Here is a 12,940-nt window from a genome sequence, read left to right on the forward strand (position 1 = left end):
TATCATTTTATAGATTATGAGTGTTTGGTTTCTATTATAAAATTTTGGTTTCTAAAGTAGTTTTTATTATTGTTAAATGGTTTCTATATTGATATCTAATTAGCTATCAAGGTTTTAACTATCAATTGTTTAGATTCTAAATTTGGTAGCAAAAATCTTAATTGCTAATTAAATATCAATTTAAAAATCATTTAACAGTCGTAGAAACTAATTTAGAAACTAAAAAGACCTTTTTATAAGTTTTTTTAAAAAAATTTAATTTAATCAGTATACTAACTAATTATTATTTTTATCTAAAATTAGTTTTTATTTTATGTTTTTTGTGTAGTGATATGATATGTATATGCATAAACAATTTGTTGAAAAAAATTGAAAACTATGGAGTTTTGATTCACTAACAAAAAGGATTTGATGTATCAAAATTTCCCAAATGTTCAATGAATGAATGATGACATGGTGGTGTGGTGTGAGGATTGAGTGGTGAATAATAATAAATGCTTACAACTATTTATAAAGATTGGTGACGCCATCAGAATATTTTGATTTTCGATGAAGCAAATTCACTTCAAAAAGGTTCGAAGATGTGATCTTCAAAAATGTTAAGATCAAAACACTTCACTGCTTTGAAAACGCATTTTTTGTAATAATAATTTCTTTATTGCCTAATAATTAATGCTAGGGCCATTGTTCACAAGTATCCAAGTTTGACACAATCACAACTTTGGAGATTTTAAGTTTACACAAATATCATAATAAAAAAAATATTATAATCTTATTCATATTTGGAGACACCAATATTAAATATTCATCCACCAAAGACAACTCTTTCATTTTCATTTTTTTAATATGTGGATCCTAAGAAATCTCACGACCACCTTAACACCTGTATCATGTATCATGCTCAATATAATAACCAAATCTAATTACTTATTTAACTATAAATAAGTTTTTTATCTTTTAGTTTTTATTTTTAAGTTTATCTACTCTAGTTTTTATGGCATATTCTTGATTTATTTCAATCTTTGTCGTTTATATATGCAACAGATTATTTATATGTATTATATTAAAAGTTATTTTATTAAAATTAAATATGATTTTATTTTCTATTATAACACGAAATTGATTTTCGGTCCAAATTTTAGATTATCTAGTACTTTAGACTATCCATTACTTGTAGTATGAAAATGATTAAAATAAATCGTTCTGCATGTGAAATGATTATTATATCTTTTTAAATATTATTAGTTTTTTTAAAAATTTGTTATTGTTTTGATTGCAGATTGATGTCTAGTGTAACCGCTTCCAGTAAGTTGATGAAGTGAAAACTCAAATTGAACCAACTACTTACAAAATGACTCATTTCAATCATTTTCATACTACAAGCACATGTATGATCTAAAGTTAAACAAACAAAAAAACTTATAATACAGGAACGAAAAACATATCTAACTCTTCTTTACGATAAAAAAACTAATTTAATCTAATAATTAAATTAAAGTGTATCAAAAGTTTGTGGTATTGCCATTATCGGATCGTTATCATCCATAAATATCTACTTTCAGTACACGTTGATAGTTTCAGCATAAGAGAATATATTGAAGATCTTATGTGTTCATTACATATTAAACTAATTTATAATATATAAACGAGTGTAAAATTTATTTACAAATTGATTTTTTAAGATTAAATTAAATTTAAAATTATTTTTTTAAGACAAATTGATGGAGGCAAAGCAATATAAAAATGGGAATTTTAGTTTATTTTGTTTAAAACGAGATTGTTCCAAAAGAAAACAGTGGAACAGGTACGAAATTGCTAAGGTACGCACACCAAAAGCATCAGCAAGTTTGACAAAAAGAGTATAAAAATGTTGATCATGCCCTCCGAATATGATGCCACTGCGAATATTATAGTAAAACTGAACAACGTTGCTGTGTGCATAAACTATTGCAGAAGCATGAAGATTTCGGGGAGATTAAGATGCAACATCATAAATAAACAAAGAGCAGTGATGAGAAGAGAGCCACGTCGATTAGTAGCATTAAGTAATGAAATGCAATTAAGTAATGTTGATGGTACCTGTACTTACAACTTAAACAAGATTCAGAGACACATTAGAGTTGTTAAGGTTCACAAAATCATTCGCTTCTTTTTAAATTCTGACCAAGTCAGAAGAACAACGTTGGAGGGGCGTCATGGATGATGATTCACCTTTTGCAACAATACACACACAAAAACCTAGTTTATTCAAACCAACCAACTCAAATCATGTGACATAATATTATAAGAGTGATGAGAAAGAGATGTAAAATCCACTGGAATCTTGCTGTCGCTACCACAAGTACTATATTTGGATTAAGAAACCAAACCTTGAAGCCATGTCCTATAAGAGTTTTTTTTTCTTTTAAGTAAAGAATGAGATTAAATTAATAGGATACTTCAGGCTGTTTTATACAATGTAGTATTGTTAAGAAGTATAATTGTGTATCGGATTATATATATTATGAGAAGTTTTTATATTTAGTTAATGTAAGATTTTTAACATACCCTCTTTACGTTCTTTATGTCAAGACTTGTTAATTTGTCAGAGACTATATTAGGTATGATCAGGTAACGGTATGATAGTGGATGATTTCATAAGTGTAAGAAACTCTTGTTATTGTTGGAGATTTCATATCGACTAGAGATTAGAGCCTTTCATTGTATATAAGTGGGTGCAAACCTCAACCTCATGAGCCGGTTTTATGGGGTTGAGTTAGGCTTAAAGTTCATTTCGTAACATGGTATCAGAGTCATTTCGAGTCTATCCTAGCGAGTATTTGTGTTGGGCCTATCGTGCCACCCGCTATCGGACCACCCATAATATATAGTTTCACGCACGAGTTGACAGTCTCGGCGTGAACCGGATTTATGGGATTGAGTTAGACTTAAAGTTCACTTCGTAACAGTTATGATAAATTTTAAATAATTTTGATATCATATCAATAAATAAATATAATACTAAAAATATAACAACTAAAAATTAGAAATGATAAAATTGATATTATTAACTTTCTTCTTGGATGTATTCATATCCTTTTATGAGTATGATAAAAAAAAGCTTGATTTTTTTCTGGGATATTTGAGAAATGGAGAGAGATAAAAAAAAAAGGGTTATTGTAAATTGAATAAGTATGGAGTAGATGGGAAGATATTGTTGTTAATGAAAATGAAATAAAAAGTAGTGATTGTGATTATGCTTATGCAATTGATGAGTTATTAAAGATGAAGAAATTGCATGGCTGATATGACCTTTGATCTAATCGAGAATCACATGGTGCACCTGTTAGTTTATTGTCACACTCTTCTTCTAGGGTTGTGTATTTAGGAATCCGATATCTATCAATCCTAAATCAGATAGCATTTACTTTTCATAATCGATTGATGCACATGTAATCTCTGATTATCAATCAAATGTTCCAAGAGAACAAACATGTACTATGATCTTAATTATTTTATAACCACTCATAAACCAACTTACCTTAACATTAAATCAATTTTCTACATATCAGTTTAAGAATTAAAGGGCTGAAAATTGATTGAAAAGGAAATTTTCGGATTATTGTTTTAAGTTATACGAAAATATCATTACTTATTAAAAAAGAAAAGGAAAGTTGAATTAACTAAAAAAAATATTTTATATTATATAAATAGATGTAAACTTAAACTGTTTTTATAAAATTAAATTAGTATCGAGTTACATCGACTCACTTCAAACCTTTTACTTGAAATTGATTTCAGTATATTCAAGAGTTTTAGATATAGATCTAACGTATTTTGATAACATACTTATTTCAGATATTTCAACTGAATTTAGTGTTCTATATATTTTTAAGAAATATAAATATTTTGACAACAACTGATAGAAAAAACTGTTTAGTAGATATTGTTTTCTAAAACATAATATTATGTATTTTAAAATATATTACAAAATATACCATAATTGAATATTTTATTTTCTATTTTATGATTTAACTTGGCGTACTGTATTAAGATTGATATATTTATATTAATAAATTAGATTAACTTAACATTATCATATATTTTAATTGGATAAGATTAGAATCCAAACAAATTTTGAAAGGGACAGGGAAAAAGATAAATCCATCTCTAGCAATCTCGCACAAAACCCTTGAGATAACCCAGAATTACATTAATTTCATGTTAGTATCATCATGGATAAATTAATTATATTAATATTTATGAGATTTTGTCTTAAAACTAAATAATCTCTGTGTTTTCCTTACCTTTTCCTTATGATACTTTATGTTAAATTAATTCAAATTTTTTCTATTAGTTATCAAATCAATGGAGAATTTAGTCCCCTTCCTTTTTTTTTAAACAAGGAGGGGCCTAGGGCCCAAAAGCTCCCAACCAATAATATACCTTACTATGGTAGGTAGAGACCATTCCTTAATTTTTCTCATTATTCTTATGTTATTATTTTAGGTAAATAATCAATTTATTATAATAAATATTGACATATTTTACTTTTATTACAATAAAAAACTACAATCTTACAAAAACATTAATATTGTTAGTTTTTTTAATTAACGATAATATGTAATTAAATTTGAAACAAGCACTAAAATTTTAAATTTACAAAGCAAAAGGATGAAATATTTCCTTCAATATTAATTGTATAAAAATGTTAATTTTTTTTTCTAATAAACACACATGACACGCGTTCAATTAACTAAATTATTAATAAAATTAAAACAAAATTAATGAATTGAAGTGTTTGTCTTATAGGTATATTGTACTAAAATGAAATATACCCAACTAACAATTTACCTTATTAATAATTAATGTTTACTATCATATAAAGAATTTGGCATGATAACTTTATTCATGTTGATCATGTCAATTCTTTAATAATGAATGAGTTATGGCTGATTAATAGTGTCAATTTTTTACATTATATATAAATTAAACTGAACAATATTTCCTTAAGTATTTGTTTCCATTTCATGTGTATTTATATATAATGTTTCTATTTATAAAGACACGCAAGAGGTTGCATAAACTTCTCTTCACATAATTTTAAAAAAAGAAAAAAATTAACTGATACATAGGTTAAAAAATATATAACATAACTTTATCAATTAACTTAGACGTAAATTAATTTCAACTTATAAAAAAACAACCTTTTTAAACTCATTTCTTTCTCTTAAAAATGCTTGTATAGAGAATGTGTTTAAATAGACGTAAAATTATCAGAAAATGTGTAATTAGACGTAAAATTAACCATAGAAAATAATAGTGTAAGTTTATGAAGTTAGGATAGTGTGACCCCAAATTTTGTTGGATTTTTCCTTTTACATTGGTGAGTAATGTTCAATCCCCCTCCCCTTTTTTGGAGTTATAATCTTAAATATCCCTCAAGTATAAACTGAATATTGTTTCTAAATAAAAACAATAGTGGTTCTAACAAAACGTAAGAAACTAAGAACTGATTATTTGTGCCTTACCCTTTCAAAATTAAACAAAGTATTTTGGCTCTCATGTTTTTCATTAAACTTGGAAATAAAGTCAATACTTCAACTGTAATATATTAAACGAATAGAAGACAAAGGAAAACCTAGGGGGAAATGTAACTTTAAATTGCAGATTTTTTCAATAGACAGTGACTACATTACAAGGTAGGCAGTGCACTTTTACCTTATCATGCACAATTAACTAATGCAATCATTGAATAAGGTGATAATAGCAAATTTTAGATAATTTAGACATCCACAGTAGGGGTACTTATTTATGTTTTAATCAGAATATTACACCATCAAATAGAGTTCCAATGATCAATTAATTTTTTAATTATAAGAAATTCGTAACTTGATTTATTTCACAAATCATAAACATGAGAATTTTAAGCCCGCAATTAGATTGACAAAATTTAACACACAAACGTCTTTCAAGTAACGCAGGTATACCAAGACCCCATGTTTGGCACATTTAATACTTACAAAGTTTCCTCCTGACCAAGAATTTCTTTTCCATGACGACCAAGCATATAGAAAAGAGGCTTTGAGTTGTGGATGCCATTCAATACATAAGGTCTGGCTTTAACTATTTTAAGTATTTTTCGTACACAAAACATATTCCATAGAGTTAACGGCAAGAGAGCTCAATGACAAACCTTGGCACTGAATAGTGTTTATTTCTGACCCTTTCATTTCTATCCCATCATCATCCAGCAGAACCACCCCTGATGAAGTTATCTTAAAGGGGAAAGCCAGAGGAGGTGATATGGGAGATTTTGCTAACTTAATAAACCTTTGCCCTGCGAGGAATTTAACTTTTGAAAATCAAATATTAAATACAGACACATAATCATTTGTTACGATAAATATATGTTGGTGGTTATTGAAAGTTGTTAGAATGTAGGAATCCTTAAATAATCATATGTTTTGCGTTGGGTAGACCCAATTGTTTATATGGTTCGCCATTTAGAAATTGCATTATACTAGTACCTGACCATAACACCCATACAAATTTGGTTTTTATCTGTTTCATTCAAAGATCTCTTTATAAGCTGTTTAGAACGTAAAATAAACGACCAAAATCATTAATATCAATTTGGGTATAAGGTCATCAATGTTGTGTCAAAATTATTCAGACCCTCTATGGTAAATTCTAATATTGTGCTTCAAACCTAACTCTTTTTCATCTAAATGCTATATTTTGCTTTCCTAAAGCTTTGATCGCTTAAATATTTTTAACCAAAACTCAACAGTATTTCAACTAAGAATGGAGACATTTAATGAAACACATCTCCATAAAATTCTATTTTACAAACATAATGAAGGATAACTAAATAATGATTAATGACCAATTTATATTGATTCAAACAAATAACGATGTAGAAGACTCCAAGGACAACTGAACTTGTTATCAAGTAATGCGTACTAGGTGTCTTGGAAGTCATGGGAATGACGATCTCCACCCAAATCCCCACCCACTCCAACAATTTAAGTCCAGGTGGTATCTACATAAACACTCACAAAAAGAATACATAATAAAATCAAGAGGACACAAATCACTGCAAATTAACCAACCTGATCTGGCTTCAAGTACAAGACGGATGGTCACAGCATGAGCCCAGTTAATTCCCAATGCAGCAACCAGATGAGAATCATATGTAGCAGGGTTATCTTTTATTGTAGAGCGGCTCTGTGCTGTTTAAAAGTACAATGAAATGTAATTCTACTAGTTCAAAGCTATCCATACCCTAAGGGCTAATTTAAGCAACTAAAAAAAGGGAAGATTTTAATGGAAAAGAAATAAATGTCTTCTCTCCCAATAAAAACTTATCTCTTTTAGGTTCTTAAAATCAGTTGATCCAAAATATATTTATCTTACCTTGAAAGGAATACATGCGAGATTCATCACCAAATTGAGATCTTACTTGATTTGTCAATATAACTGGAATTCGTGAAAATTCTGCAAGTGACCTGGATACCTTCAAAGTCAGTACCTCAGCATGTACTTACTTCCTAATTGCAAAAATATCACAAGTGACAGTCGTGATGGTGGTATGGTTCATACTTGATAAAAGAAACATGCACACCCAATGCTTGTTGTCTAGAGGTCCCACACTCATGTTCACTGAAAAGAAAAATTGAAGAATTCCAATGCATGAGACATTCATGACCGGGAGGATATTATAAAAATAACTACAATTTTGCTGAACAGTCAAAGCGAGCATCCTCAACATATGATCCACAATCAATGCCAAAAATGTTAAGCTCACCCTAAAACTAGAGCAGCCATGCTATCAATGATGAGCAATTTCACTTGTTGCTGAAGGAGGGATACCTTGATCTGGTACAAACTGGCAGTGTTAACACGTCATTTGATATATTAATAGTTTGAGTTGCCTGATAGAAAACTAGAAAGAGGAAGAATAAAAAGGAGCTACAAGCCTATGACAGATCTTGCATAATCTGCAGCAAGTTATATGTAGCGAGTTTGTCACTGAAAATTTGTAGATTTGGGTCAAGTGCATCACGAATCAGACACAACCTTCAAGAAGAACACAAATCCAATTGCCTTATCTAGTTCTCATTTACTTATAAATTAGTGAGAGCCTTGCTCAAACGGAATTTCGTTGAAATAGTTTACTAAGAGTTTTTAAAATTAAAGATTTTAACAAAGAGTAAATCCTTAAACAACAGTTATTTTCTGCTAGCAAGCATATTGTCAGACCAGGGACAAAAAGATAGTCTTGATAGAGTAGGCCCGATGTATTAGTAACCCATTGCAACTGGAGAAGAGGATAAAATCTGATTTACTAACAAATCAAAGACATTGACTAAAACTGCCTTGTAGCACTCCAGTCCATACTGAAGGCTAATCACGATACACCATGTCCATTTAAATGATATTGAGCATAAAGTAATACCTCAGATACATATGTAACCTATAGTATTAGTAATTAATAAACATTAAACCTTTTTCCCAAAGAGCAAAACTATTAAGTATCACGTTTTGCTTTGTCCTTCTGAATTAAAGCTTCGATACTTTTAATGTCCATCCTCTAATTTTCACAATTTTCTCTATAAACTTTTTAACACTGGGCAAGTTTCTTTGTACATGAATAAACTTTAGTAAGTTTTCATCTTTTGGACCTATTTAATAAAGTACCTAATTCTATTACAGTTCTTATATGTCATTCAGTTGATTCCGTTTACTGTCCTTGCTGTTTCAGAGACTAACTAACTACAACTAAATTCGTGGAAATTTGCACCTCTCAGCAAATTCAGAAAGTGATGTAGGACGCAAAACCAGGATTCTACCAGCCATCTGCAATGTGTCAAGTAAAAATGATACTCGTCAAGTTCGAATTAGATAGAAACCCCATTAACCCGGACAAGACTTGAGAAAAGTGAAACAACCTGCATACCTCCTGTGCCATTCCCTTCTTAAGAAATATTTCAGGAAAACTGTTTATTCCAATCTCTATCAATCTGGTAGAAAAAAAAGTAAATTCAACATACAAGATAATATACTGTAATTTGTTTCTTCCATCAATACACATAACAGTAAATAAAATCATACAATTGAAAACAATACATTGCCTGCATGCAAGCTTCAACTACCTTTTTGACCTAAATTTGGATTCAATATCAATATATATCACACGGCCATCTAACCCTCCACAACTAGCCGGCAGCGAAGCCAGCAGTGACAGCTTTAAGCAAAACTGCGACGTAAAATCCATCCAGCATGGTTAATGGTTACACAAAATATTCCCCCTTTTCTCCACAATCCAAATCTGAAAGACATCCCGGTATGAATTTAAATGTTTAATGTTACAAAACCAAACAATATACCTGTGTTTTGCCAATTCCTGCTGGACCAACCAACTCTGTCAAAACACCAAAAGGTATACCGCCGCACAAGGCTTCATCCAAACCTTTCAAATGAGTGGGAAGATGACCGGCCAGAGTCTCGTTGCGTACTCGCTGCTCCAGCAGTAGTAACGCCTATTACAGTATCACCAAAACATTCAATAATTTCTGAACAAACTGGAAAAAAAAAATAACAGTAAAATCAAAGAGGAAAGAGTGTAGAATATCTACAGTTTGACACGGTGGACACACGACTTCGCTAACATGCGCCATTGCGGATGTTACTTCTTCCTTATCAACGTCCAACAATTCCATCAACTCAAATTCAGTGTGAGACAATGCATCCTGCAATTTCAAAGAAATAAATAAAAAATAATAATCGTTACTTTCAATTGAATCAACGTACGGAGAAAAAATAAATAAAGTTCTAATCGATGATTCTAGCGACAAACGAAGAACCTAGCTATTTAGATTATGCATATAATTGATCGGTGATACGACAAAAGGTGCTTTCAACGAAACACTAAGTTGAATTCATGAGAAACAGAATGCGGTAAGCGATTAGGGTTTGGTATGATAGGAAATGGAAAATGGCGGTGAGAGAGGTGAGCATAGCAAAGTAATTGAGAAAATGGAATCTCGAAAGGAGGTGGAAATGGCTACCTTGGCGGTGATGATGTTGCGAGCAGTGAAGATGTTGGCTATGGATTTGGGCAATCCCATCTGCTTGATGAGCTTGTTCGCCATTTTTCGCTCCTTTCCTCTGTTCGCTCATGCTTCCCGCCGAAACCAGACACTATATTTGTTCCTATATAGATTTTTGTGAGATTAATTTATTTTTGTGATAAGATAATTAAAAATAATGAAATTTCAAATTTTCATATTATTTATAAATAGATCATTTTAAAATTTATAATAAAAATCATATTAAATTCATGTTTTTTTTTTATTCTTTTCAACTCAATCAACAAATTATAGATTATATTTCGGTTGACACATCATAAATTTTCATCAAAATATCGTCAACTCTTTTATCATATCTTTTTACTATTGTAAATTAGAGTTTTTAGTTAACATTGAAATAAATAAATTTATAGTTAAGATTATTATATTTATTTATCACAAATTGAGGCTAAAGTTGATTAATGTTGGGTAGGTTTTGAGTATTAAATATGTGATTTCATAAAAAAACTATATAGCATCATTATTTTATTACTAAAAATAATTTTTTAACGACTAAATGTTATTAACAAATAATATTTCATATAATTTAATAGTATATTTATAACAATTTAGTTTTATTTACAAAATATTTTATATATATGTAACTTAAGTTTTGTATTGTTTTAGTTTATTATTTAATTTATAAGATAAATGGTGAAAGCATGTTGATATAGAGATAATCTTAGATTTAAGATATGAGTATTGTATATGATATTATAACAAAATATTTAGCTATATTTGGAAAATTAAGCTGTAAAAGAATAGTTATTAATTGAGGTTAAAGTCTATTAATGTTAGATGGATTTGAGTATTGAATACAAAATTAATGTGTTCTTTCATAAAAAAAATCTAAATAGCGTCATTATTTTCTTAGAAAATATAATTTTTTAACCGCTATATATTATCAGCAAATAATATTTTATACAATGTAATATATTTATAATAAATTACTTTTATTTTAATTGTTTAATATATATATATATATATAACTTAAGCTTTGTATTGTTTTAATTTTTTATTTAATTTATAATAAAAATGATTGGAACATGTTTATATGATCTAAAAATAATCTTATATTTAAGACATGAGTATTTTATATGATTTTAAGTCTTAAGAATAACAAAATATTTAGCTATAACTAACAATTTTAAGTTGTAAAAAATATTTGTAAATAAAACATTATAAAAGTTCATATTTTGTAAAAATTTATTATTGAAACAAAATTAGTGAATTAAAAATGACATGTTCGCGAGATCTTCTTATAATAAAGTAAGGATATCTTTCATGTAAGGGTCATACAAAGAGTATTAAACTTAAAATATAAATTTTCAGCTTATAACCTAGGTCTTATAATAAGCCTTTATTAGTGCATGTTAATGCCAAAATAGACTCTTAAGTTTAAGATTATGATTCTACATAAGATCATGGATCATTAGAATAAAAAATATGTCTAATCTTAGAAAAAGTTGTACTTGCATTGAAGTGCAAGTAAAACATATTTTTATTTTTATACCATTTTTAAAATTTAAAGCTGCAATAATTACTGGTTTCTAATTATTTTATTATATTAATTAATATATTTCTATATATTATTGTGATATAAAAAATTAAATATGTTAATATATTTATACTTATTTATATGATTTTTTTTAAAAAAAAAAAAATTATGTTAGACATTATTATGCAAATTGACGTCTCAGCTAGATTGAAAAACAACAACAATCATTTATCATCAAATGAAAATAAATATTATTAAAAAATAAAAAAATACAAAAATATGGGAGATTAGACCAAAACTCATATGTTAACAAAAACGATACATAGGTAGATTATACATATTCATAAAGAATTCAAAGAACATACTAGATGAAAGCCTATCATACCAATAAAATGGTTTTCTATGAATAAATCATAAATTAGTATACTTATCAGCACATGCATTTTCTTCACAAAAAATATGAGTAATCTTAAATCTAATTTTCCCACAGCAATTAAAACAAATATTTCATCGATTACGAAACATTCCCGAAACATTGGTCCTAACAGTAAACGCAACACAAACCAAGGCAGAATCACATTCAAGTCAAACATTAGTAAATCTCATCTTTTGAGCTTCATCCATAGCATGTATAACTTCATAAAACTCAACAACTATAGTAGTTTGGACTTCAATAAACGCAAAGAAAGCACCAATAAACTCTCATATACTCCCACACAAAATACATCCACAAGTAGTAAGACTAGGATACCCTCTAACAGTCCCATCAGTGTTAATTTTAACTCAGCCTGGTGAAGGAAACTCTCATCTAACAGGAAGAGGACGAAGAACTTTATCACTACGAGTATTAATACCAAAAAACTTAATCACGTTGAAATCCAACATATCATTCTTCATTGAAACTTTAGACGAATTTCCCACTATACAAGTTAAGTCTTTAATTATCAAAATAGCCTTAATCTTATCCTGAAATCTAGCATAATTAATCATACACCATATCATCTAAATAACAAAAATTATCGCAACAAACTTAATATCACTCTTAATAAAAAAAAATAAAGATCATCCTTATTAGAGAGATGAGAAGTAAAAAAAATTGTCAAACCCAACTCTAAATATGCAAAGCATTAGAACATTCAAAAAAAATAAATGTTGAATAGATTTCTCATGTTTTTCACAAATCGTACACATAGAACATCTATGCAAACCTTTATTTGGAATATGTTGATCTGTAGGAAACCGCCTATGAAAAATTTTCCAGAGTACTTGAGTTTTAGAAGGCAGAATAAATGAAGACCAAATGAATTTACCCCAACCGCATGAAACTCTT

At 28.7% G+C, this 12,940-nt stretch overlaps 1 protein-coding gene across 4 annotated transcripts; it reads right to left on the reverse strand.

The window, feature by feature from the left end:
* Positions 1 to 5,823: 5,823 nt before the first annotated feature.
* RAD51B (DNA repair (Rad51) family protein) lies at positions 5,824 to 10,203 on the reverse strand. Of its 4 annotated transcripts, none has more exons than XR_016521136.1 (11): positions 10,053 to 10,203; positions 9,621 to 9,734; positions 9,372 to 9,524; positions 9,138 to 9,241; positions 8,934 to 9,005; positions 8,786 to 8,841; positions 7,790 to 7,860; positions 7,585 to 7,644; positions 7,399 to 7,490; positions 7,095 to 7,214; positions 5,824 to 6,319 (listed from the first exon to the last, which is right to left on the reverse strand). XR_016521136.1 is itself a non-coding variant. In XM_068620587.2 (11 exons), exons 1-11 carry the CDS (start codon positions 10,134 to 10,136, stop codon positions 6,111 to 6,113), a joined length of 1,137 nt encoding a protein of 378 aa, XP_068476688.1. In that variant the 5' UTR covers positions 10,137 to 10,184; the 3' UTR covers positions 5,824 to 6,110. The 4 variants fall into 4 exon arrangements, 1 of the variants encoding a protein (XP_068476688.1); XR_016521137.1 differs by having other exon boundaries at positions 7,790 to 7,870; XR_016521138.1 differs by having other exon boundaries at positions 8,942 to 9,005; positions 10,053 to 10,184.
* Between the last annotated feature and the right edge of the window lie 2,737 nt (positions 10,204 to 12,940).

Source organism: Phaseolus vulgaris, chromosome 5, assembly GCF_051622355.1.
Source record: "Phaseolus vulgaris cultivar YP4 chromosome 5, ASM5162235v1, whole genome shotgun sequence".
Lineage (NCBI taxonomy): Eukaryota > Viridiplantae > Streptophyta > Magnoliopsida > Fabales > Fabaceae > Phaseolus > Phaseolus vulgaris.